We start from the raw sequence: 25,271 nt of genomic DNA on the forward strand, positions 1-25,271 counted from the left end.
TTGTTTATCTCACAGACAGGGTCCAGAGAGTGAGTGGAGTGTTTATTTCACAGAAAGGGTCCAGAGAGTGAGTGGAGTGTTTATTCACAGACAGGGTCCAGAGTGTGAGTGGTGTGTTTATTTCACAGACTGGGTCCAGAGAGTGAGTGGAGTGTTTATACACGGACAGGGTCCAGAGGTTGAGGGTGAGGGGAGTGTTTTTTCACATACTGTGTCCGGAGTGTGACTGGAGTGTTTATTTCACAGACAGTGTCCAGAGAGTGAGTGGAGTGTTTATTTTACAGACAGGGTCCAGAGAGTGAGTCGTGTGTTTATTTCAGAGACTGGGTCCAGAGAGTGAGTGGAGTGTTTATACACGGACAGGGTCCAGAGAGTGAGTGGAGAGTTTATCTCACAGACAGGGTCCAGAGAGTGAGTGGAGTGTTTATTCACAGACAGGGTCCAGAGAGTGAGGGGAGTGTTTATTCACAGACAGGGTCCAGAGAGTGAGTGGAGTGTTTATTCACAGACAGGGTCCAGAGAGTGAGTGGTGTGTTTTTTTCAGAGACTGGGTCCAGAGAGTGAGTGGAGTGTTTATACACGGACAGGGTCCAGAGGGTGAGGGGAGTGTTTTTTCACATACTGTGTCTGGAGTGTGACTGGTGTGTTTATTCACAGACAGGGTCCAGAGACTGACTGGAGTGGTTATACACAGACAGCATCCAGAGAGTGAGTGGAGTTTTTATTTTACAGACAGGGTCCAGAGAGTGAGTGGTGTGTTTTTTTCACAGACTGGGTCCAGAGAGTGAGTGGAGTGTTTATACACGGACAGGGTCCAGAGGGTGAGGGTGAGGGGAGTGTTTTTTCACATACTGTGTCCGGAGTGTGACTGGAGTGTTTATTCACAGACAGGGTCCAGAGACTGACTGGAGTGATTATGCATAGTCAGAGTCCTGAGAGTGAGTGGTGTGATTATTTCACAGACAGGGTCCAGAAAGTGAGTCGAGTGTTGATACGCGGACAGTTTCCAGAGAGTGAGTGGAGTGTTTATTTCACAGACAGGGTCCAGAGAGTGTGTGGAGTGTTTATACACAGACAGGGACCAGAGAGTGAGTGGTGTGTTTATTTCACAGACAGCGTCCAGAGAGTGTGTGGAGTGTTTATACACAGACAGGGTCCAGAGAGTGAGTGGTGTGATTATTTCACAGACAGTGTCCAGAGAGGGAGTCGTGTGTTTATACGCAGACAGGGTCCAGAGAGTGTGTGGAGTGTTTATTCACAGACAGGGTCCAGAGAGTGAGTGGAGTGTTTATTCACAGACAGTGTCCAGAGTGTGACTGGAGTGTTTATTCACAGACTTGGTCCAGAGAGTGACTGGAGTGTTTATTCACAGACAGCGTCCAGAGAGTGAGTGGACTGTTTATACACGGACAGGGTCCAGAGAGTGAGTGGAGTGTTTATTTCACAGACAGGGTCCAGAGTGTGACTGGAGTGTTTATTCACAGACAGTGTCCAGAGACTGAATGGAGTGTTTAAACACAGACAGGGTCCAGAGAGTGAGTGGAGTGTTTATTCACAGACAGGGTCCAGAGAGTGAGTGGAGTGTTTATTCACAGACAGGGTCCAGAGAGTGAGTGGAGTGTTTATTCACAGACAGGGTCCAGAGAGTGAGTGGAGTGTTTATTCACAGACAGGGTCCAGAGAGTGAGTGGAGTGTTTATACGCAGACAAGGTCCAGAGAGTGAGTGGAGTATTTATTTCTCAGACAGGGTCCAGAGAGTGAGTGGAGTGTTTATACACAGACAGGGTCTAGAGAGTGACTGGAGTGTTTATTTTATAGTCAGGGTCCAGAGAGTGAGTGGAGTGTTTATCTCACAGACAGGGTCCAGAGAGTGAGTGGAGTTTTTATTCACAGACAGTGTCCAGCGTGTGAGTGGAGTATCCATATTCACAGACTGTGTCCAGAGTGGGAATGGAGTGTCCGTGTTCACAGATAGGTTCCACAGTGTGAGGAACTGTCTGTGTCCACATACAATGTCTATACCCCACTCTTTTAAAATTGATTGTGTTCATCCAAAAATTTATCATAATTGTTTGTAAGTTGTATCAGTCTGAAACAAAGTTGTATCTTGTATCAATAGCAGCAACTTGTAAATGTTGAATAAATAGATTCCTTCAGCATGAGTAAGGTGCAGAGAGTACTGGATGATCAGTTCTACTGACATTCCAGCAAGCAGTGTCCTTCATTTCCCTTCACTGATTGTTTTTTGACAAGGGACATTAGCTCTGACAAGAAGTTGTGTGATGGAGAAGATGTAAATCAGACAGGGAAACAATTGGTAGATTGTTCGACCTCACTGATATGCAGAACCATGCAGAATTAAATGAAATTGACTGGGTAATCAATGTCATTCTTGTATTTTTGTAATATTGAATTTATTGTTGACAGTATCAAGTTTATATAGTGGAGTCAGTAAGTTTGATGATGACATTTGAAACCAAACCTCATGGGTCTGCACAAAACAAAGCCGAACTCTGACTAACCTCCAATTCAATCAACCCTGGACACAAGTCGATCTGGATTGGCAGAGTGGCAACGTATGTCCTCTTGTCTGTCACAGGTGAACTTGACAGCATCTTTGGGAACTTTTGACGTGGCAGCCGAGGTCGATGACGTTACAATTGAAGGTGTTGGGCAGATGCACCTGTCCCTCTCGAGCTCTCAGGTGGACAACCTGAACCGCCAGCTTCAGTTCGTCACCTACACCAACACCGTCTTCAACCCCAACTCTGCGGACACAGGTGCGTAGAGGTGAACACTGGCCAGAACAGAGACTGAGTTGAACTTCACATATATTTGCATGAGCTTGATTGGCCTTTCATTTTCTCATGTATGAGTGGATTTGTTAAGTGGTAGCCATTTCTCATCACCTTATGAGGCATTATCAAGTTCAAGGTTTTGATGCATTGTTCGGCTACCTCAAGGCAAGTCAAGTCGAGTTCGTTATCATACGTAGAGTGAGGTGCAGGTACAATGAAAAACTTGCTCGCAGCAGCACCACAGTCTCATAGGTACAGACAACAAACAGAACATAATATATACATAAACTATAAAGAACAGTGAAAAAAGATTATGCAAAAGCTAGACCTTAAAGCAAAAAGAAAAGAAAGACACAGTCAGAGACAAGTCCATAGTAGTGCAAGATGTAGTCCATAGTGCTCCATTGCTGAGGGAGGAATTGGGGTTTTTTCGGTCGTATCAAGAACCAATTGATTGAAGGGAAGTAGCTGTCCCTGAACCTGGTGGTGTGGGACTTCAGGCTTCTGTATCTCCTGCCCGATGGTAGCAGCAAGAAGAAGGCATGGCCTGGATGGTTGGGATCCTTAACGACAGATGCTGCTATTTTGAGCTTTAACCACCTCCTCATTTCCTTAACTATCCACGTGTCTCTGTCTGCCAATAGCCCAAAGACATTAATCCTGGGGAAAAAGTTACTCCCCCCATTTTCCCCACCAATTTCCAACAGCTTCCTTTATCGCTTGATTTGCCTTTGAAGCCCTAGTCCCTACCAAGTCTTCCCATCCAGTTTCACCTCTTCAACTCTGATGGCCACACATCAAAGCAGCTATGCAACTAGAAAATCAGTGGTTTCACCTTCATCTCTGTGGCAAAAAAACTTCTACTTTAGGGTTATAAGACCACAGACAGTAAGATATAGACTTAGGATTATGTTAAGTCTATTCTGCCTTTCCATCATGGCTGATATATTATCCATCTCAATTCCACTCTACTACCTTCTCTCTACCAACTGCTGCTTTAAGTATACTCTGTGAATTGGTCTCCATGACCATTTGTGGCAATGAATTCCACAGATACACCACCTTCTGGCTAAAGAAATTTCTCCCCATTTTTGTTCCACGGAGACATCCTATTCTGAGGCTGTGCCCTCTGGTGCTAGACTCCTCCTGTACCTTATGGAAGTTTAGTCACAATAAAGGTTGCTCACACAGTCCAGAACAGAGTATGAGCCATTTGCAGTGGTTCAGATCAATTTTGCTTTGAAACCAAGTAGCAACAATTTGGTATCGTCCCTTATTTGAGGGATCAATAGAAGACCTTCAGAGTCAGTATCATCTTTACCATCACTGTATGTCGTGTGTACAGTCCTGATGAAGGGCCTCGGCCCAAACTGTCAACTGTTCACCCTTTTCCATAGATGCTGAGTTGCTGGGTTCCTGCAGCATTTTGTGTGTCACTTAGTCGCAGTTCAATAAATACATTGGCACCACACCTAGTGGCTCTTCCAGAAACACTGCATGCTACGCAATCCTCCAGCCTTCGGACCACATCTGGCAAGACCAAATCATTCTGCAATGGGAAAGGAGTCTACCAAGGCTGCATCCTTTCTCCACACCTTTTTAACATCTACACTGAGATGATCATGAGGCTGGCAATTCCAGACAACACTGGCATTAAAACAGGAGGAAGAACCATCAGTAACTTGAGATACGCCGATGACATGGCCCTGATAGCCACAACAGATGAAGACCTACAAGCACCACTCAATAATGTTGCAAAAGTCTCTGCTGAATTTGGATTGCTGATAAATGGCAAAAAGACCAACGTCATGGTGATAAGCAAAACTGCAATTCAAGCTGACATCCACATCGGAAACGACAAGATCAAACAAGTGTCCTCCTTTATATACCTTAGTGCAGAACTAAATGACACAAACGAATGCAGCAAGGAAGCAGGCGATGGCTAGCAATGGCACGCACAAGCACTACCAAACTCTGGAACATCTGGAAAGATAGATCTGTGAGCACTGACACTGAGATACGCCTCCTCAAGAGTCTCGTCTGGCCAGTAACCCTATATGGCTGTGAAACATGGACCCTAAACCCAGCTGATGAAAAGAAGTTGACAGCATTTGGGATGTGGACATACAGACAGATCCTTGGGATATCATACATTGAAAGGAGATCAAACAATTTCATCCTAGGAAAGAATGACACAAAACCAATACCTCTGGGAATCATTATCCAAAGGAAACTTTGCTATTTTGGACGCATCTCAAGTACTGATGACACACTGGAATGCAATGTGCTTGAAGGCAGAAGGAAGCCGCTCCCGAGGCAGACCGAGGACAACCTGGATCGACAACATCAAGAAGGGGAACAGCCTCACTGCCAGAGATGCAAGAGGTTTGACTGCATAGCTGCTTTGATGTGTGGCCATCAGAGTTGAAGAGGTAAAACTGGATGGGAAGACTTGGTAGGGACTAGGGCTTCAAAGGCAAATCAAGCGATAAAGGAAGCTGTTGGAAATTGGTGGGGAAAATGGGGGGAGTAACTTTTTCCCCAGGATTAATGTCTTTGGGCTGTTGACAGACAGAGACACGTGGATAGTTAAGGAAATGAGGAGGTGGTTAAAGCTCAAAATAGCAGCATCTGTCGTTAAGGATTCCAACCATCCAGGCCATGCCTTCTTCTTGCTGCTACCATTGGGCAGGAGATACAGAAGCCTGAAGTCCCACATCACCAGGTTCAGGGACAGCTACTTCCCTTCAATCAATTGGTGGGAGAAAGTGGTTGCCGAGGCTCTGGCGGAGTATGGCACATGATGATGATGATAAGTTCCAGTTGTTTCAAAGAAATTGGTGGTTTGTCTCATGCCGAATTCACTGAATCACTGTCAAAATATCAGTGGCCAAGGCTCAATTTTACTCTGGAGATATTCAGCACATGACAATTAATTTCAATACAGTCTAGATGTAGTGTTTCAAGCCTAAACACCGACGGTCCAGTCACCTCCATAGATGCTGCCTGACCTGCTGAGTTCTTCCAGTGGTTTGGTTCTTATTACAAAGTTGTTTGTGGGAGCTTGCTGTGCACAGTCCAGAATTTCATTCCATGCAGCAGAGTCTACAGTTTAAAAGTAGTTCCTTGGAATCTAAGGGGCTCTAGGATGTCCACTGAAATGCTTTCTTTCCTCCTTTCCCTACTCTTTGAATGCTCTTCACACTCTTTTGCTCGGGTTGATCACCTTGCACGGATAAATGATTCATCAATGCTCTTTGTTTTTCAGTGTTGTTCAAGACTTCTGGACACCAGGCCTCATTTACCATAAAAATTAGGCACCCCATGATGCCGAAGCTTTATAATGCTAAGAGCAAAGCAGGTCAGTGGCAGCTGCCTTGAGGTTAGTGCTGTCAAAGGGTCAAAATCATGCTTGTAATGATTAAACAGAAAGACATACTGAACATGTTTGCCTGTGGCGGATATTTGTCTCCAGCAAGCAAACAGATGAGGTGAACTGGAGCCCCATCTCCTACCTGAGCTCCCCTACAGACTTTGTGACATTGGCATCTGCTCTGCAACTGTTTAATTGGGCTTGTGGTCATCGGTGCATAGTGGTGCAGCAGGTTGAGCTGCTGTCTTGCGGCTCCAGAGATCAGGGATCGATCCTGACCTCTGCCTCTGCCCGTGTGGAGTTTGTACCTTCTCCCTGTGACTGCGTGTGTTTCCCCGGCCGCTGCCGTTTACTCCCACACCCCAAAGACATGCGGGGTTTGGGGCTTAACTGGCTGCTGTAAATCATTCTCTTGTGTGTAGGGGAAGAGGTAGAATCAGAGAGGGGTGGTGGGGAGAATAAAATGGGTAACTCACACAAAATGCTGGAAGAACTCAGCAGATAATGCAGTATCTGTGGAGAGGAGTTTCGGGCTGAGTCCTGATGCTGCCTGACCTGCTGCATTTTGTGTGTGCTCCTCGAGGTTTCCAACATATGCAGAACCTCTTGTGTTTAGAATAAAATGGGTTAGCATACCATTAGTATAAATGATGATCATTGGTGCAGACTCAATAGGCCGAAGGGCCTGTTTCTGGGCTATAACCTGCTTCTGTAGAATGAATAGACCATGTTGATCTCTGAAAGGATCTCCCATGTCTCTCTTGAACTCAGAGAGGGAGGTCCAGCCAGGAGACAGCTCAGAGGCAGCAACATATGAAGGCCTTTCATGGCCACTGAAGGGGATGTTTTGGCACTGCAATGGTGCAGTGGGTTCCAGTGGGCAGCCTTGCACTGCCTGGAAGGGCTGCTACAGATTAGCATGGCCAAGTCAGCTCAGTCATCCATCTGGTATCAGGAGACATGCGTGCACTGTACACAGCACAACCCAAGGGGGAAATATTTCAGCCTTTGAAATGGACTGGCCTGAGTGCTTCAACAGAATGATTCTCTTCCAATTGCAGCTTTGTTTCTAATTTGGTTTTAAAGTTTGAGCTGGGGTGGGGTAAAGTAATTGGCTTGTTATTGTCACATGCATTGAGATACAGTGCCTGCATGCTATTCCATACCCAGGTACATTGAGTTCATACAGTATAAGGGAGTGGTAACAACAGAATGTAGACTCTAGTGTTACATTTACAGAGAAAGTGCAGCGCGGGTAGACAGATAAATTGCCACGATGAGGTAGATTGGGAGATCAGGAGAAAAACTTTTACTGTATGAGAAGTCCATTCAAGAGGCTGATAACAGCAGGACAGAAGCTATCCTTGTGCTTTCAAGCTTTTTTTTAATCTTCTGCCCATTTGGAGGAGAGAGAAGAGAGGATGTCCACATGGGTGGGGTCTTTGATTTCTAGCTGCTTTACTGAAGCAGTGTGAAGTACAGACAGAGTCCATTCAGAGGAGCCTGGCTTCTGTGCTGTACTGAGCTGTGTGTAATTGTGGATGTGGCGGGTAGCCCTATTCCCCTTCGAGCCATCCATACACGCACACAAATTCTGGCACAGTTGTGAAACCAAGGCTCGATTGCTCTTCCCTGTATGACAGCCACAGAACGATGCCACCTCTGTGGTCAGATGTCACATGGAGTGTCCTTTGTATCCGGCAATAACTACGACTATACACAGTTTACATAAGAACTTAAGAACATAAGAAATAGGAGCAGGAGTAGGCCATCTGGCCCGTCGAGCCTGCTCTGCCATTCAATAAGATCATGGCTGGTCTGGCCATGGACTCATCTCCATCTACCTGCCTTTTCCCCATAACCCTTAATTCCCCTACTATGCAAAAATCTATCCAACCTTGTCTTAAATACAAATTTTGTATAATTACTGAGGTGGCCTCCACTGCTTCATTGGACAGAGAATTGCACAGACTCACCACTCTCTGGGAAAAGCAGTTCCTTCTCATCTCCGTCCTAAATTTATTACTCCAAATCTTGAGGCAATGTCCCCTAGTGCTAGTCTCACCTACCAGTGAAAACAACTTTCCATCTTATCTACTCCTTTAATAATTTTATGTGTTTTTATAAGATCTCCTCTCATTTTGACGCAAGCTGAGCAGAACTTCTCAAATTTTCAATTCTGCCTCTTCAAAAATGAATTTATTTTTGCTCTGTGAGTACTCACAGATCCCTTTGCCCTTTCATATTTAGATGATTATGCCCTACCCCTTGCGACTCTTCCTTAAAATTTCTTGTAAAGTTGCGTAATCTCACACATATTTCTGTTGAAGTCCATTTGCCACTTCCTTCATGTTTTTAATGCTTTCTTGTTGTTTGGCCTCATATAACCGTATAGCATATAACCGTATAACAATTACAGCATGGGACCAGGCCATCTCGGCCCTTCTAGTCCGTGCCGAACACTTACTCTCACCTAGTCCCACTGACATGCACTCAGCCCATAACTCTCCATTCCTTTCCTGTCCATATACCTATCCAATTTTACTTTAAATGACAATACCGAACCTGCCTCTACCACTTCTACAGGAAGCTCATTCCACACAGCTACCACTCTCTAAGTAAAGAAATTCCCCCTCATGTTACCCCTCAACTTTTGCCCCCTAACTCTCAACTCATGTCCTCTTGTTTGAATCTCCCCTACTCTCAATGGAAAAAGCCTATCCACGTCAACTCTGTCTATCCCCCTCATAATTTTAGTCGTGTTTTGCCATGTTTGGCCCACATCACTCCAAAAATTTCTTATTCATATACCTGTCCAACTGTCTTTTATATGTTGTAATTACACCTACCTCAACCACTTCTCTGATAGCTAATTTCCTCTGTGTGAGAAAATTCTCCCTCAGGTCTTTAAATCATTTTTCTTTCACCTTAATCTATACCCTCTAGTTTTAGATTCCCCTACCCTGGAAAAAAGGTTGTGAGTATCTATGATTTTAAACACCTCTTTAATATCACCCTTCTTCCCCCTATGCTCAGCAACATTCTGATCACCAGCCACAGTTCTACCAGTTAGTTGGTAGAATTTACAGTGGACAATTAATCTACTAACCTGTATGCTTGAGGAAAAAGCAATTGGAATACCCGGGAGAACTCCACATGGGCACAAGGAGAACTTGCAAACTCTACATAGACAGCACCGGAAGCTGGAATCGAACCCTGGTCTTTGGAGCTGTGAGGCAGCGGCTCTACCCACAGTGCCACTTTATCACCTTTTGTATTTCATATTTCAAGATATATTTTGAAGTTGAAGGTAATTATCAGAACATGCTCTATTGCCCTTTTTACTAATAGTTTTAATATTAGTTATATATTGGCTTTCTATTTTTGAATGAAATATTAATTCTGAATTTTCCATCTATTATTTTAGATATATGCAATCTGTCTGAACTCAGAATTGTCACATCGTTAAATTTATTTGGTGACTGACTGTCTGAAAAATTGGTCTCGGAAGAACACCAAAAGTAAAGGTGGTCACTAACTATTCTCTGTGTTTTAGGATATAACATCAGTGCATTGGTGACTATAGCAACCAAAACATTCTTAAGGTACGACAAGCTGAGGGAGCTGATATCGAGCATTAGGAAGTTTTATCCCAATGTCACCATTGTAATCGCGGATGACAGTGAGAAACCACAAAAGATTGAAGGACCATTTATTGAGCATTACATCATGCCATTTCGGAAGGTACCACATGTCTTTTGAGATTTAAAAGATTGGGAAGGTGGGGTTGGCAGAGCTGTGTGAATGTGTGAGAGTTGTGGTTTAGTCTGGAGGTACAGAATGTTCCAGAGCTCTGCGGTGAGTGCAAGGAAAGTGCTGGATTGTTGGGACCCCCATCTTTCAAAGAGATTTTTCTGCAATAAGCTGGCCAAGGTGCATTCCTACGTCGAAGTGATTTGCTTTCTCATTATCAACTGGCATCTTGCTGTGCATAAATTGCCTGCCTTGTTTTCCAAGCTGTATCAGAGACTGCACTTGAAATGTGCCTCAGTGGACACAAAGTCCTTGGGACATCCTGAGATTGTTAGACACTGGAAGATTCCAGGCCTTTCATCTACTCCATCTTCCTGTCACCCACACACTCCTCCCACTGCATACCCTCCCACCCCCCCCCCACCCCCGCCTCATCACTGTTCTTATCTGCCCTCCCCACTTCCCTTATTTGGTTCCTTGTTCCGCCCTCTCCTATCAGATCCCACCTTTTGCAACCCTTGGTCAGTTCCACCTATCACCTGTCTCTATTCCTACTCTCTCCTCCTTCATCTGCCCATTACCCCTCTTCAACTATCATGTCACCCCTTCCTCCACCTCTTTATACTGACTATCTCCCCTCCACTCTTTCAGTCCAGATAAAGGGTAAAAATTGTCTGTCAGTTTCCCTGCATAGATGCTGCCTGATCCAACTAATGTTAATTACTTTTGCTTAACATGAAGCAATGGGAGGTTTGCTGCCTTCCCCAACCTATTTAAAGTTTGCTTCATTTGAAGCTAAACGTACATTTGATACTCACACCATTAAAGCAACAAGAAGGTGATTTAATGCGGGTAGAGTTGGCATTTGCAACTGCATGGAATTGAGTACCAAAATGAGCAAAAGCACTTCTGGAAAGCCAATAGCTCTTGAGGCTTTGTACAGTTCAATTCTTTTTGGGAAGGTGTGCCTGACCCAACTTACAAAAGGCAAATCCTCTCCTGATTCGGGGTATCTTTTCCTAGTGGTTCACTCAGGGTGGTATATCACTAGCGAACAAAAGGTTGAGATGAGGACATTTGAGTTAACGTTCTGATGACTGTAGAGTTGTAAGGTCACTGCTTTCTTGGCACTGAGCCCTGTACAGAAGATGTACCAATCTTTAGGCCTCACCTTGGTCAAAGCAATTGACAAATCTTATTGAATTTTTTGAAGAGGTTACGAGGAAAGTTGACGAGGGTAAAGCAGTGGATGTTGTCTATATGGACTTCAGTAAGGCCTTTGACAAAGTTCCACACAGAAGGTTAGTTAGGAAGGTTCAATCGTTAGGTATTAATATTGAAGTAGTAAAATGGATTCAATAGTGGCTGGATGGGAGATGCCAAAGAGTAGTGGTGGATAACTGTTTGTCAGGTTGGAGGCCGGTGACTAGTGGTGTGCCTCAGGGGTCTGTACTGGGTCCAATGTTGTTTGTCAAATACATTAATGATCTGGATGATGGGGTGGTAAATTGGATTAGTAAGGTAGGTGGCATTGTAGATAATGAAGTAGGTTTTCAAAGCTTGCAGAGAGATTTAGGCCAGTTAGAAGAGTGGGCTGAACAATGGCAGATGGAGTTTAATGCTGATAAGTGTGAGGTGCTACATTTTGTTAGGAATAATCCAAATAGGATATACATGGTAAATGGTAGGGCATTGAAGAATGCAGTAGAACAGTGTGATCTAGGAATAATGGAGCATAGTTCCCTGAAGTTGGAATCTCATGTGGATAGGGTGGTGAAGGAAGCTTTTGGTATGCTGGCCTTTATAAATCAGAGCATAGAGTATAGGAGTTGGGATGTTATGTTAAAATTGTACAAGGCATTGGTGAGGCCAAATTTGGAGTATTGTGTACAGTTCTGGTCACTGAATTATAGGAAAGATATCAACAAAATAGAGAGAGTACAGAGAAGATTTAGTTACCTGGGTTTCAGCACCTAAGTTACAAGGAAAGGTTGAACAAGTTAGGTCTTTATTCTTTGGAGCGTAGAAGGTTGAGGGGGGACTTGATAGAGGTATTTATAATTATGAGGGGGATAGACAGAGTTGATGTGGATAGGCTTTTTCTATTGAGAGTAGGGGAGATTCAAATAAGAGGACATGATTTGAGAGTTAGGGGGCAAAAGTTTAGGGGTAACACGAGGGAGAATTTCTTTACTCAGAGAGCGGTAGCTGTGTGGAACGAGCTTTCAGTAGAAGTGGTAGAGGCAGGTTTGGTATTGTCATTTAAAGCAAAATTGGATAAGTATATGGACAGGAAATGAATAGAAACATAGAAACATAGAAAATAGGTGCAGGAGTAGGCCATTCGGCCCTTCGAGCCTGCACCGCCATTCAGTATGATCATGGCTGATCATCCAACTTAGAATCCTGTACCTGCTTTCTCTCCATACTCCCTGATCCCTTTAGCCACAAGGGCCATATCTAACTTCCTCTTAAATATAGCCAATGAACCGGCCTCAACTGTTTCCTGTGGCAGAGAATTCCACAGATTCACCACTCTCTGTGTGAAGAAGTTTTTCCTCATCTCGGTCCTAAAAGGCTTCCCCTTTATCCTTAAACTGTGACCCCTCATTCTGGACTTCCCCCAACATCGGAAACAATCTTCCTGCATCTAGCCTGTCCAATCCCTTTAGAATTTTATACGTTTCAATAAGATCCCCCCTCTATCTTCTAAATTCCAGTGAGTATAAGCCTAGTCGATCCAGTCTTTCTTCATATGAAAGTCCTGCCATCCCAGGAATCAATCTGGTGAACCTTCTTTGTACTCCCTCTATGGCAAGAATGTCTTTTCAGATTAGGGGACCAAAACTGCACACAATACTCTAGGTGCGGTCTCACCAAGGCCTTGTACAACTGTAGTAGAACCTCCCTGCTCCTGTACTCAAATCCTTTTGCTATGAATGCCAACATACCATTTGCCTTTTTCACTGCCTGCTGTACCTGCATGCCCACCTTCAATGACTGGTGTACAGTGACACCAAGGTCTCGTTGCACCTCCCCTTTTCCTAATCGGCCACCATTCAGATAATAATCTGTTTTCCTGTTCTTGCAACCAAAGTGGATAACCTCACATTTATCCACATTAAATTGCATCTGCCATGAATTTGCCCACTCACCTAACCTATCCAAGTCACCCTGCATCCTCTTAGACTCCTCCTCAAAGCTAACACCGCCGCCCAGCTTCGTGTCATCCACAAACTTGGAGATGCTGCATTTAATTCCCTCATCTAAATCATTAATATATATTGTAAACAACTGGGGTCCCAGCACTGAGCCTTGCGGTACCCCACTAGTCACTGCCTGCCATTCTGAAAAGGTCCCGTTTACTCTCACTCTTTGCTTCCTGTCTGCCAACCAATTCTCTATCCACATCAATACCATACCCCCAATACTGTGTGCTTTCAGTTTGCACACTAATCTCCTGTGTGGGACCTTGTCAAAAGCCTTTTGAAAATCTAAATATACCACATCCACTGGCTCTCCCCTATCCACTCTACTAGTTACATCTTCAAAAAATTTTTATAAGTTTCCTCAGACATGATTTTCCTTTCACAAATCCATGCTGACTTTGTCCGATGATTTCACCTCTTTCCAAATATGCTGTTATCACATTTTTGATAACTGACTCTAGCATTTTCCCCACCACCGATGTCAGACTAACCGGTCTATAATTCCCCGGTTTTTCTCTCCCTCCTTTTTTGAAAAGTGGGGTTACATTAGCCCCCCTCCAATCCTCAGGAACTAATCCAGAATCTAAGGAGTTTTGAAAAATTATCACTAATGCATCCACTATTTCTTGGGCTACTTCCTTAAGCACTCTGCGATGCAGACCATCTGGCCCTGGGGATTTATCTGCCTTTAATCCCTTCAATTTACCTAACACCGCTTCCCTACTAACATATATTTCCCTCAGTTCCTCCATCTCACTAGACCCTTGGTCCCTTACTATTTCCGGAAGATTATTTATGTCCTCCTTAGTGAAGACAGAACCAAAGTAGTTATTCAATTGGTCTGCCATGTTCTTGTTCCCTATGATCAATTCACCTGTTTCTGACTGTAAGGGACCCACATTTGTCTTGACCAATCTTTTTCTTTTCACATATCTATAAAAGCTTTTACAGTCAGTTTTTATGTTCCCTGCCAACTTTCTCTCAATCTTTTTTCCCTTTCCTAATTAAGCCCTTTGTCCTCCTCTGCTGACTCTGAATTTCTCCCAGTCCTCAGGTGTGCTGCTTTTTCTGGCTAATTTATATGTTTCTTCTTTGGACTTGATACTATCCCTAATTTCCCTTGTCAGCCACGGGTGCACTACCTTCCCTGGTTTATTCTTTTGCCAAACTGGGATGAACAATTGTTGTAATTCATCCATGCCATCTTTAAATGCTTGCCATTGCACATCCACCGTCAACCCTTTAAGTATCATTTGCCAGTCTATCTTAGCTAATTCATGTCTCATACCTTCAAAGTTACCCTTCTTTAAGTTCAGAACCTTTGTTTCTGAATTAACTATGTCACTCTTCATCTTAATGAAGAATTCCACCATATTATGGTCACTCTTACCCAAGGGGCCTCGCACGACAAGATTTCTAACTAACCCTTCCTCATTGCTCAATACCCAATCTAGAATGGCCTGCTCTCTAGTTGGTTCCTCAACATGTTGGTTCAGAAAACCATCCTGCATACATTCCAAGAAATCCTCTTCCTCAGCACCCTTACCAATTTGGTTCACCCAATCTATATGTAGATTGAAGTCACCCATTATAACTACTGTTCCTTTATTGCATGCATTTCTAATTTCCTGTTTAATGCCATCCCCAAACTCACTACTACTGTTAGGTGGCCTGTACACAACTCCCACCAGCGTTTTCTGCCCCTTAGTGTTATGGAGCTCTACCCATATCGATTCCACATCCTCCAGGCTAATGTCCTTCCTTTCTATTACGTTAAACTCCTCTCTAACCAGCAATGCTGCTCCACCTCCTTTTCTTTCCTGTCTATCCCTCCTGAATATTGAATATCTCTGGATGTTGAGCTCCCATCCTTGGTCACCCTGGAGCCATGTCTCTGTGATCCGAACTATATCATATTCATTAATAACTATCTGCACATTCAATTCATCCACCTTATTACGAATGCTCCTCGCATTGACACACAAAGCCTTCGGGCTTGTTTTTACAACACTCTTAGCCCTTATACAATTATGTTGAAAAGTGGCTCTTTTTGCTTTTTGCCCTGGATTTGCCTGCCTGCCACTTTTACTTTTCACCTTACTACTTTTTGCTTCTACCCACATTTTACACCCCTCTGTCTCTCTGCACTTGTTCCCATCCCCCTACCACATTAGTTTAAATCCTCCTGAACAGCAGTAGCAAACGCTCCCCTTAGGACATTGGTTCCAGTCCAGCCCAGGTGCAGACCGTCCTGTTTATACCGGTCCCACCTCCCCCAGAACTGGTTCCAATGCCCCAGAAATTTGAATCCCTCCCCCTTGCACCATTTTTCAAGCCACATATTCATCTGAAATATCCTCCTATTTCTACTCTGACTAGCACGTGACACTGGTAGTAATCCAGAGATTAATACCATTGTGGTCCTGCTTTTTAGTTTATCTCCTAACTCCCTAAATTCACCTTGTAGGACCTCATCCCGTTCTTTACCTATATCATTGGTACCTATGTGCACCACGACCACTGGCTGTTCACCCTTCTATTCCAGAATGTCCTGCAGCTGCTCAGAGACATCCTTGACCCTTGCACCAGGGAGGCAACATACCATCCTGGAGTCTCGTTTGTGGCCGCAGAGACACCTATCTATTCCCCTTACAATCGAATCCCCTATCACTATAGCTCTCCCACTCCTTTTCCTTCCCTCCTGTGCCGCAGAGCCACCCATGGTGCAATGAACTCGGCTGCTGCTGCCTTCCCCTGATGAGACATCTCCCCCAACAGTATCCAAAACAGTATATCTGTTTAGGAGGGAGATTACCTCAGGGGACTCCTGCACTACCTGCCTACTGCTACGCTGTCTAGCGGCCACCCCTTCCCTTTCTGCCTGTGTAGCCTTTACCTGCGGTGTGGCCAACTCACTGAACGTGCTATTCACGACTTTCTCAGCATCACGGATGCTCCAGTATGAATCCAATCGCAGCTCCAGACGCTCAATGCGGTCTGCCAGAAGCTGCAGCTGGACACATTTCCTGCACACATAGTCGTCAGGGACACTGGAAGTATCCCTGATTTCCCACATGCTGCAGGATGAACAAACCACCGGGCTGATCTCAGCTGCCATGACCTACTCAATACTTGCCTCAACTTTTGAAACTTTCTCCTTTTAAAGGAACTTACCTGGCCTTACCTCACTTGGAGTGAAGCTCGTCCTCAGCCTCTGCTCGCCGAAGCCTCTCGAGACAAAGCCTTCCTACTCTGTCTCCCTCTACTCTGTCGCCTGCTCCAACGTTGCCCGCCCCGTCTACTGTTCTCTTTAAATACTCCCGCTGCCTCATGGTCCGACTTACACGCGCTTGCGCAGTCGTGCCCCTGTTAAACTGCCAAAGAAAATGACCAACTTCAACAAACTGTTCTCTTTAAATACTCCCTTTAAATACTCTCTTTAAATGGAGGGTTATGGGCTGAGTGCGGGTCAGTGGGACTAGGTGAGATTAAGGGTTCGGCACAGACTAAAAGGGCCAAGATGGCCTGTTTCCGTGCTGTAGTTGTTATATGGTTAAAGCAAGTGTACCAGCTGCAATGCTCGTAGTTGCAAATTAAGCCTCTTCCATCCAGTTGTAAAAGAGGAAGTGGTTTGCTTAAATTCTGCCAGCTTTCTCTTGTTAGCACAACAGAAAAAGGAGCTGGGTACTCAAGACAACTGTGTGCCCATTCCAACGTGCACCAAAGGTGGGTGGCACCTTCCTCTGGCAGGCAGAGTTAACTGCTCTGCAGCAGCACAAGGTTCCAGATCAGTGCCCCATGCCAACTGTAGGAGAATCACTGCACTGCAGCCAACAACCAGTCACCTCTTGCTTGATCTCAGTCAGCTGGTTGAGTGGCATGGCAGAGACAACTTTGCACTCAACATTAGCAAGACCAATGAAATGGCTGTGGACTTCTGGAAGGGGAGGTCAAGGGAACATGCACCAGTCCACTTCAAGGGATCAGCATTGGAAAGGGAGAGCAGTTTCAAGTTCTTAGGCATTAGCAACTCTGAGGATGTATCTTGGGTCCAACACATTGATGCAAACACAGATAAGGCACACCAGTGGCTATACTTCATTAGGAATCTGAGGAGATTTGGTATGTCACCAAAGATCCTTACAAGTTTCTATAGATTAATCAGAGCCTGCCATGTGCAGGAGTGAAAGAGGCTGCAGAGAATTGTAGACTCAGCCAGCTCCAATAGAGGCACAACCCTCCCCATATCTTCAAGAGGTGATCCCTCAAGAAGTCGACATCCATCCTCATGGACCCCCACCATCCGAGACATCATCAGGGAGATGGTACTGAAGCCTGAAGACCCACAGGAACACCTACCCCTCCACCATTAGATTTCTGAATGGTTCATGAACATTAACTTACTGTTCCTATTGTGCATTATTCATTTATTATTGGAACTTTCAGTAAATTTTATCTCTTGCACTGTACTGCTGCTGCAAAACAGCAATTTTTATGGCATATGTCAGTGATAATAAACCTGATTCTGATTCTAGGTTTCATCTGCTGTCTAATCTGAGACAGGCACTCACTAATAGCAGCTTGCTATACAGTGATTGCTGATCACTCTCTCTGTGGCTGACTCCCAGCATTCATTTCATGAAATTTATGGCCTGTCGTGACAAACTGATCCTAAGCCTAGCACTCGGGATAAGTGGTCACCTCATACCACCCTCTGCCCGGTTGAAGACACCCTTTCTTGTGGAAGGGAGAGCTGACGATGTTGCATTTTGCTGAGAGAGAGTCTTTGACACAGATGCCCACTGTAAATAGCTGAGCTGGTCAGGTGGCTTGAAGAGACACAAGAACATAAAAAATGGCAATAGGATCGGCACCTCAGCCCTGCTCAGCCATTCAGTAAGTGCTGAGACCAAAATTGGATCAGTTGTGATTTTACTGAATCACTTCCTTGCTCTCTTCACATAGCCCTTGAATCCCGTGTGGCATCAATGCATATCAATCTTCACTTAATTTATTCAATAACTCTCCCTCCACGTTCTCTGAGGTAGAGAGTTCCAAAGAAATTAAATCTTACCTTATCTGTCTCTGAGATGGGGGGAGGGAGGGGGGGTCCATATTCTGAAATGATTTCTCCTAGTTATAGATAATCCCATCAGGGGAAATATGATCTCAGCACCCACTCGATACCCTTCAGGATCTTATGGTCAGCTCAAGGATTCATAGAGTCATAGAATCAGGCCTTTTGACTTCTGGTCCATGTCGAAACCATTTAAACTGCTGCTCCCATTGACCTGCGCCGGGACCATAGCCCTCCAGATTTTTACTATCTATTAACCTACCCAAACTTCTCTTAAGCTTTTAAATCGAGCTCGCATGGACCTTTTGCACTGGCAGCTCATTCCACACTCTCACGACCGTCTGAGTGAAGAAGTTTCCCCTCGTGTTCCCCTTTCACCCTTCACCCATGACCTCTGGTCGTAGTCCCATCCCACCTCAGTGGAAAAAAAGCCTGCTTGTGTTTACCTGATTTATACCCCTCATAATGCAAGTACATCCATCCTTAAAAATGGAGACCACAACTATACAAAGTATTCCAGCTATGGTTTCACCAGTATACTCCAACATTGCATCAAAACTTTCCTATTCCATATGCCATACCAGTTGAAATAAAAGCCAACATTCCATCTGCCTTCCAGATTACTTGCTGTATCTGCATGTTAACTTTGTGTTTCATGTACCAGTATCTCTGAGAGTCCAGAGTGAATAACCTCATATACTCCATCTGACAACTTCTTGCCCCTTCACTTAATCTACCTATATACCTCTGTAGACACTTTTTAATCAATCATACAGTTTGTCAGCCCACCTACCAATGCATTGCCAGCCAGATTGAGTCTGTTTTTAGTTAATTAGCCTCTTGCTCTGTCCACGCCAAGAGCTGGTGGGCCTGCGGCCTCTGCTCGGTTAGTGAAAGATATCTTGAGAGTCAAGACTCTCATGGAGTTCATTCTCTGGTCTAGGACCTCATTTCGCAGTGACAATCAAAGCCTTGAAATACCAAAAGAATGTAACAAAGAAGAACTTAGCAAACCTCTGAGGAAAAGCCAAATAACACAAATGAAATCAGAACCTTTCCCATTTTTGTTTTTGCAACTGTCTTTCAGTAGCACAAGTCCAGCGATGTCTTATGAATTAGTCTTAGCCGTGCTTTTTAGATGGCTCCGCACCTGGACATCATGAATTTTGGCATGGGACAAATACTTTGCTTGTTGTTCCCTAGTTCCACGAGGCTTGTATAGACTTGAAGCATAGCTGCAACAAGGCACAGAAGGCCACCAGTTAGTAATTGGCAGTCTGGAAAATGTGTCTGTGGGCTAGATTTCTTAATCTCTGCTGTGGTAACCTGGCAAAGTCCCTGTCTGAAAACACAGAATGAGCTGTGCATAGACCAAAGAGTTTCTCAGTGAATCTGGAGACAGATTAGGTAACTTCTTATCCTGTACTTGTCTAAAATGTGTCACTTAAGACACTCTTTATTTGAATGTTTGAGTATAAAACAGTGATAATTCTGAAAGCATGCTCCACACCTCCTAGGCCTACTGCATCCAAACCCGTTATTTGATGAGTTGTCATCTGATTAAAATTAATTTTGCTGAAAACTTTCTTCCCCTGACAGGGTTGGTTTGCAGGGCGGAACTTGGCTGTCTCCCAGGTCAAAACAAAGTATCTGCTCTGGGTCGATGATGACTTCATCTTCGCTTCAGACACCAAGCTGGAAAAGATGGTGGAGATCCTGGAGAAAACCACTTTGGACATGGTGAGCTCTCTGCCTCGGGTTAAACAGAACATAGAACAGTAAAGCACAGGAACAGGCCCTTCAGCCCACAAGTCAGAATCAGAATCAAAATCAGAATCGGAATCAGAATCAGGATCAGGTTTAATATCACTGGCAAATGTCATGAAATTTGTTGTTTTGCGGCAGCAGTACATTGCAGTACATAATAATTAAAACAAACTATAAATTACAATAAGAAATAAGTTTGAAATTTAAATTAAATAAATAGTGCAAAAAGAGAGCAAAAAAAAGGAGAAAAAATATTGAGGTAGTGTTCATGAACCCATTGTCCATTCAGAATTCTGATGGCAGAGTTCCTGAAATGTCGAGTATGTGTCTTCAGGCTCTTGTACCTCCTCCTTGATGGTAGCAATGAGAGGAGGGGACGTCCTGGGAGACGGGGGCCCTTAATGATGCATGCCGTATTTTTGAGGCATCACATTTTGAGTACTTCCTCAGTGCTGGGGAGGCTAGTGCCCCTGAAGCTAGCTGAGTTCACAACATTCTGCAGCTTTTTCTGATCCTGTGCACTGGCCCTTCCATACCAGATGATGAAGCAACCAGTTAGAATGCTCTCCATGATATATCTGTAGAAACTCCAAGAATCTTTGGTGTCATACCAAGCCTCCCCAAAACTCTTAATGAAGTAAGTATAGCCACTGTCGTGCTATTTTTCTAATTGCATTAATATGTTGGACCCAGGATAGATCTTCAGAGATGTTGACACCCAGGAACTTGAAACTATTCACCCTTTCCACTGCTGATCCCTCGATGACGTTAACAAGTTTAACTGTGAATTTAACAAGTTTCAAGTCATATACAGATTAACCTGATCTAACCTGAATTAACCTGATTCTGAATCTGAATTCTGATTCTGAGAATGAAATAATTGTTACTCTGAATCCAATGCAGCACAAAATAAACAGAAAAGATAAAGAACACAATAATAAAACTTTTTTAAAAAATCACACAATAAAACATAAATACATAAATTGATTGTATGTCCATAAAGTGACATTAGGCACTAAAGTGTCTGTACATAAAGTGACTGATGGGAAATAATAAAGTGGTTGTGGATGGGGATGTGGAGGGGTGGGTTAGTGGGTAGAGGTGTTACTGCTTGGGGAAAGTAACTGTTTTCGAGTCTGGTGGTCCTGGTGTGGATGCTATGTAGCCTCCTCCCTGTTGGGAGCGGGACAAACAGTCCATGACCATGGTAAGTTCGATCCTTCATGATGTTACTGGCCCTTTCCCAGCCCCTTTCTGTATATACTGTATGTCCTTGTTAGTGGGTGAGCTGGTGCCAGCGATGTGTTGGGCAATTTAGACTACCCGGTGTTGAGCCTTCCGGTCAGCCGCAGTGTAGTTTCCGTACTGTGCAGTGATGCAGCATGTTAGGATGCTCTCTACTGTGCATTTGTAGAATGTTGTGATTATGGATGTGCACAGTCCAGCTCTCTTCAGCCTCTTCAGAAGGTAGAAGCATTGGTGAGCTGTGAAGGATGTGCTGGAAATCTGCTGGAAATTCCAATTTCCAACTGGCTCACTAATGTCATTTAGGGGAGGAAACGTAAGGCAGAAACGGGCTGCAAATCAGAAGCAGAAGACAGAAAATAGCAGAAACACTCAGCAGGTCAGGCAGCATCTGTGAGCAAAGAAAGAGAGTTAATGTTTTCATTTATTAGAAAGCTCATCTACCTAAAGCGGTCACTTCATCTCTCTTCATGGATGTTGCATGTAGTGCTGAATATTTCCAGCATTTCCTGTTTTCATAACCAATTCTCTTTGCCTGGCATTCACGGTCACCTCCTTCCACTCCCATAGGCCGTTGGAAACAGAAAATGCTGAAAGCACTCAGCAGGACAGGCAGCAGCTATGGAAGGAGAAAGCCTTCACCTGAACTGAGAAAGAGTGAAGAACAACTTGGTCTAGGTACAGTGGCAGAGAAGGTGGAGGAGGGTAAAGGATTGAGTGATATTATGTGGCTCTCAAGGGGCTGTGAAGCTCCTCTGTGTAATGCGCAGAGAACACAGTAAAGTGGTAATGTGTTGTGGTCTGGTCTGCTGGTACTTGGCCAGCAGGCCTAAATACAGAAATGAAAGAAATAGAGAGGGGTGCCAGTCAGGAATGGCCGGTCTTGATATAAACACAGAGAAGGAGGAATCTAAAGTTGTTATCAGTAATTGGTTTCTAACTGACACATGTAGTGAGATACAGTTTTTGTTTGTGTGCCATCCAGACAGATGATTCCATACATCAGTACATCGAGTTAGTACAAAAGGTAACAATATAGCCTTAGAATTGCAGAGTAAATCCAGAGCAGGCAACTAAAGTGCAAGGACAATAAGGTAGGTTGAAAGATCAATAGTTCATTTTTTAGGTCATGAGAGGATTTCACGAGAGGGTCTGATAGCAGTGCCCATGAAGTTGGAGGTAGGTGCTTTCAAATTTTTGCATCTTCTTCCTCTTGGGAGAGGGGAGAAGGGAGGACGACTAGGGTGGAAGGGTCCTTGATTATGTTTACATACAACATAGAACATAACGGCACAGTACAGGCCCTTCAGCCCACAATGTTGTGCTGACCTTTTCACCTATCCTCAGATCAATCTAACCCTTCCCTCCTACATAACTCTACATTTTTATCATCCATCTGCCTACAAACTTTTTAAATATCCCTAATATGTCAGCCTTTACCACCACTCCTTGCAGGGCATTCCACGCACCCACCACTCTCTGCGTAAAGAATTTACCTCTGACATCCCCCCTATACTTTCCTCCAATCACCTTAAAATGATGCCCCCTCATATTAGCCATTTCCACCCTGGGATAAACACTCTGGCTATCCAGTCGATCTATGCCTCTTATCATCTTGTACATCTCATCTTACCATCTTGTATATGTATTGAGTTCTTCAGGCCCGAGTAGGGTGCCGGGAAGCACTGGTCTCTGATGCTCTTAGAGCAGCTGAACTGGTTAATTGTTGTTTAATTAAATATATTAATCATTCAGTGTTCCTTACGTTTTTCTCAAGCGACTTGCTCTTTGTAATGCGGTCTCCTGGTGCTCTCTGTTTAAGCTTGTCAAGTTTATTTTGATAGGCTCAGGGTTTCTGTGTTGGTTGTCTTATTTAAGCAGATGCCTGATTAGCGCTGATTGCAAGGTCCTGGTTTTGAGAACGTTACGTCTCACGGTGTCGCTTGGCTGAGCCACCAATGTTCTTTAGGAATTATTATGAATGACCACTGGTTGCCATCTCTACATCAGGGTCTACACAGATCACCAGCAGGTGGTAAGAGTGCGCTCCCTCACCTCCACCCTTCTGACTCTCAATACGGGAGCCCCTCAGGGCTGTGTACTGAGTCCCTTTCTTTACTCCCTGTATACCCATGACTGTATCGCCCACAGCTCCAGTCTGCTAATTAAATTTGCTGATGACACTACATTGATTGGCCCAATCTCAAACAATAATGAGGTGGCCTACAGGGAAGAAGTCATATCTCTGACACAGTGGTGTCAAGAAAACAACCTCTCCCTCAATGTCTGAGAAACAAATGAGCTGGTTGTGGATTACAGGAGGAATGGAGACAGGCTAACCCCTATTGACATCAATGGATCTGGGGTTGAGAGAGTGAACAACTTCAAGTTCCTCGGCATACACATCACCGAGGACTTCACGTGGTCTGTACATACCAGCTGTGTGGTGAAAAAGGCACAACAGCGCCTCTTTCACCTCAGACGGTTGAGGATGTTTGGTATGGGCCCCCAAATCCTCGGAATTTTCTACAGGGGCACAATTGAGAGCATCCTGATCTGCTGCATCACTGCCTGGTACGGGAACTGTATCTCCCTCAATTGCAGGACTCTGCAGAGAGTGGTGCAGACAGCCCAGCGCATCTGTAGATGTGAACTTCCCACTATCCACAACACTTGCAAAGACAGGTGTGAAAAAAGGGGCCTGAAGGATCATTGGGGACCCAAGTCACCCCAACCGCAAATTGTTCCAGCTGCTACCATCTGGGAAACGGTACCACAACATAAAAGCCAGAACCAACAGGCTCCGGGGACAGATTGACTGATTAACTCACGCTGATTTGGGTGTACTCTATATTACATTGACTGTTCAATTTATTATTAATCATTATAAATTACTGTGCTTGCACGTTGCACATTTAGCTAGAGACATAACATAAAGATTTTAACTCATCATGTATGTGAAGGATGTAAGAAATAAAGTCAATTCAATTCAATTCAAGAGGTGTAGACGGAGTCAATGGAGGGGAGGCTGGGCTGTGTTCACAACTCTGCAATTTCTTGTGGTCTTAGGGAGAGCAGTTGCCCTACCAAGCCGTGATGGATCTGGATAGGGTACCTCCAATGATGCTTCCTCTACAACACCATCTTCTTTTATCCTCATTCTTGCATCAGCACACCTCTCTTTTAGCTCTTCTGAAGCGTTTTCAGTTGACTTCATATTTTCCATTTACCATGAACGAGGGCTTGATTGGAATCTGTGTGAAGAGATAATAAAGACAATTGGTAAAGTACTGCTCATTTCAACAGACACCAGCTGGGACCATAATGTCTCCACTGGCTATTCAGGAAAGGGACTTATTGAGTTACACAATTTTTTTAGGACATAGTTTGTGTACAAATTTTCCTGGAATTGAGTAGGTTGAATGAATCATCAAACTGCAACACCAAGGTGGATGTGAACTTTAATCCCCGTGTTCAGAATTTGACAACATATGACATCATAAGTGTGGGAAAAATTCTAAATATCAGCTAAAAATTTCCAGATGTTCAGATTTCAAGATTTCTCAGACCTGATACAGAGTTTCAACTGGAAGCATCAACATTTTCTTTCCTCCCGCATAGATACTGTTTGATCCATTGAATTCCTTTCGCAGGATGTTTGTTGCTTCAGGACGGTGGCCTACTCCCAATTCCATCTGAAAACTCTGTGTTCCTCCAGTTCTGGCCCCTTATCCATAACATTGGGCTGTGCTTTCAGCTGGCAAGTTGCTGAGACTCTCTGGTCTCCTTTACAATGTTTCTTGAAACCTACCCCTTTGGCCAAGCTTTGTCAGAATACTTCCTTACGCAGCCCAGTGTCAACAGTTGCCTGATAGTGTCAGGGTGAAGTGCCTAGGGATCTTTTATTAATGAAAGACACTGTGTAAATCCTGTTCTATTGTTGTTGTACACACTCTATTCTCACGCCGACATGGTTGGCTCTGAAGTGGCCCAGAAGGGCATTAGGACCCATACAACTTGGCACCAGCATCGTCGCAGAGCAATGTGT

The 25,271-nt window shown here is 44.2% G+C and overlaps 2 protein-coding genes across 5 annotated transcripts in view; one reads left to right on the forward strand and one right to left on the reverse strand.

Moving 5' to 3' along the window:
* LOC132384722 (beta-1,4 N-acetylgalactosaminyltransferase 1-like) overlaps positions 1-25,271 on the forward strand; it is a 142,062-nt gene that overhangs the window by 107,135 nt on the left and 9,656 nt on the right. For all 3 annotated transcript variants that reach the window (XM_059956123.1, XM_059956124.1, XM_059956125.1), the window contains exons 6-9: positions 2,601-2,781; positions 6,068-6,160; positions 9,729-9,916; positions 19,811-19,951. In XM_059956123.1, coding sequence (XP_059812106.1) covers positions 2,601-2,781; positions 6,068-6,160; positions 9,729-9,916; positions 19,811-19,951 — 603 coding nt within the window. The remainder of the gene's footprint in view (positions 1-2,600; positions 2,782-6,067; positions 6,161-9,728; positions 9,917-19,810; positions 19,952-25,271) is intronic.
* slc26a10 (solute carrier family 26 member 10) overlaps positions 23,429-25,271 on the reverse strand; it is a 142,089-nt gene continuing 140,246 nt past the window's right edge. For both annotated transcript variants that reach the window (XR_009509001.1, XM_059956119.1), the window contains one exon: positions 23,429-24,477. Coding sequence is in view for 1 of the 2 variants with exons in the window: in XM_059956119.1 (XP_059812102.1) it covers positions 24,427-24,477 (51 nt within the window). In the remaining variant the exon portion in view is untranslated. The remainder of the gene's footprint in view (positions 24,478-25,271) is intronic.

The sequence above is a fragment of the Hypanus sabinus genome, chromosome X1 (genome assembly GCF_030144855.1).
Source record: "Hypanus sabinus isolate sHypSab1 chromosome X1, sHypSab1.hap1, whole genome shotgun sequence".
NCBI lineage: Eukaryota > Metazoa > Chordata > Chondrichthyes > Myliobatiformes > Dasyatidae > Hypanus > Hypanus sabinus.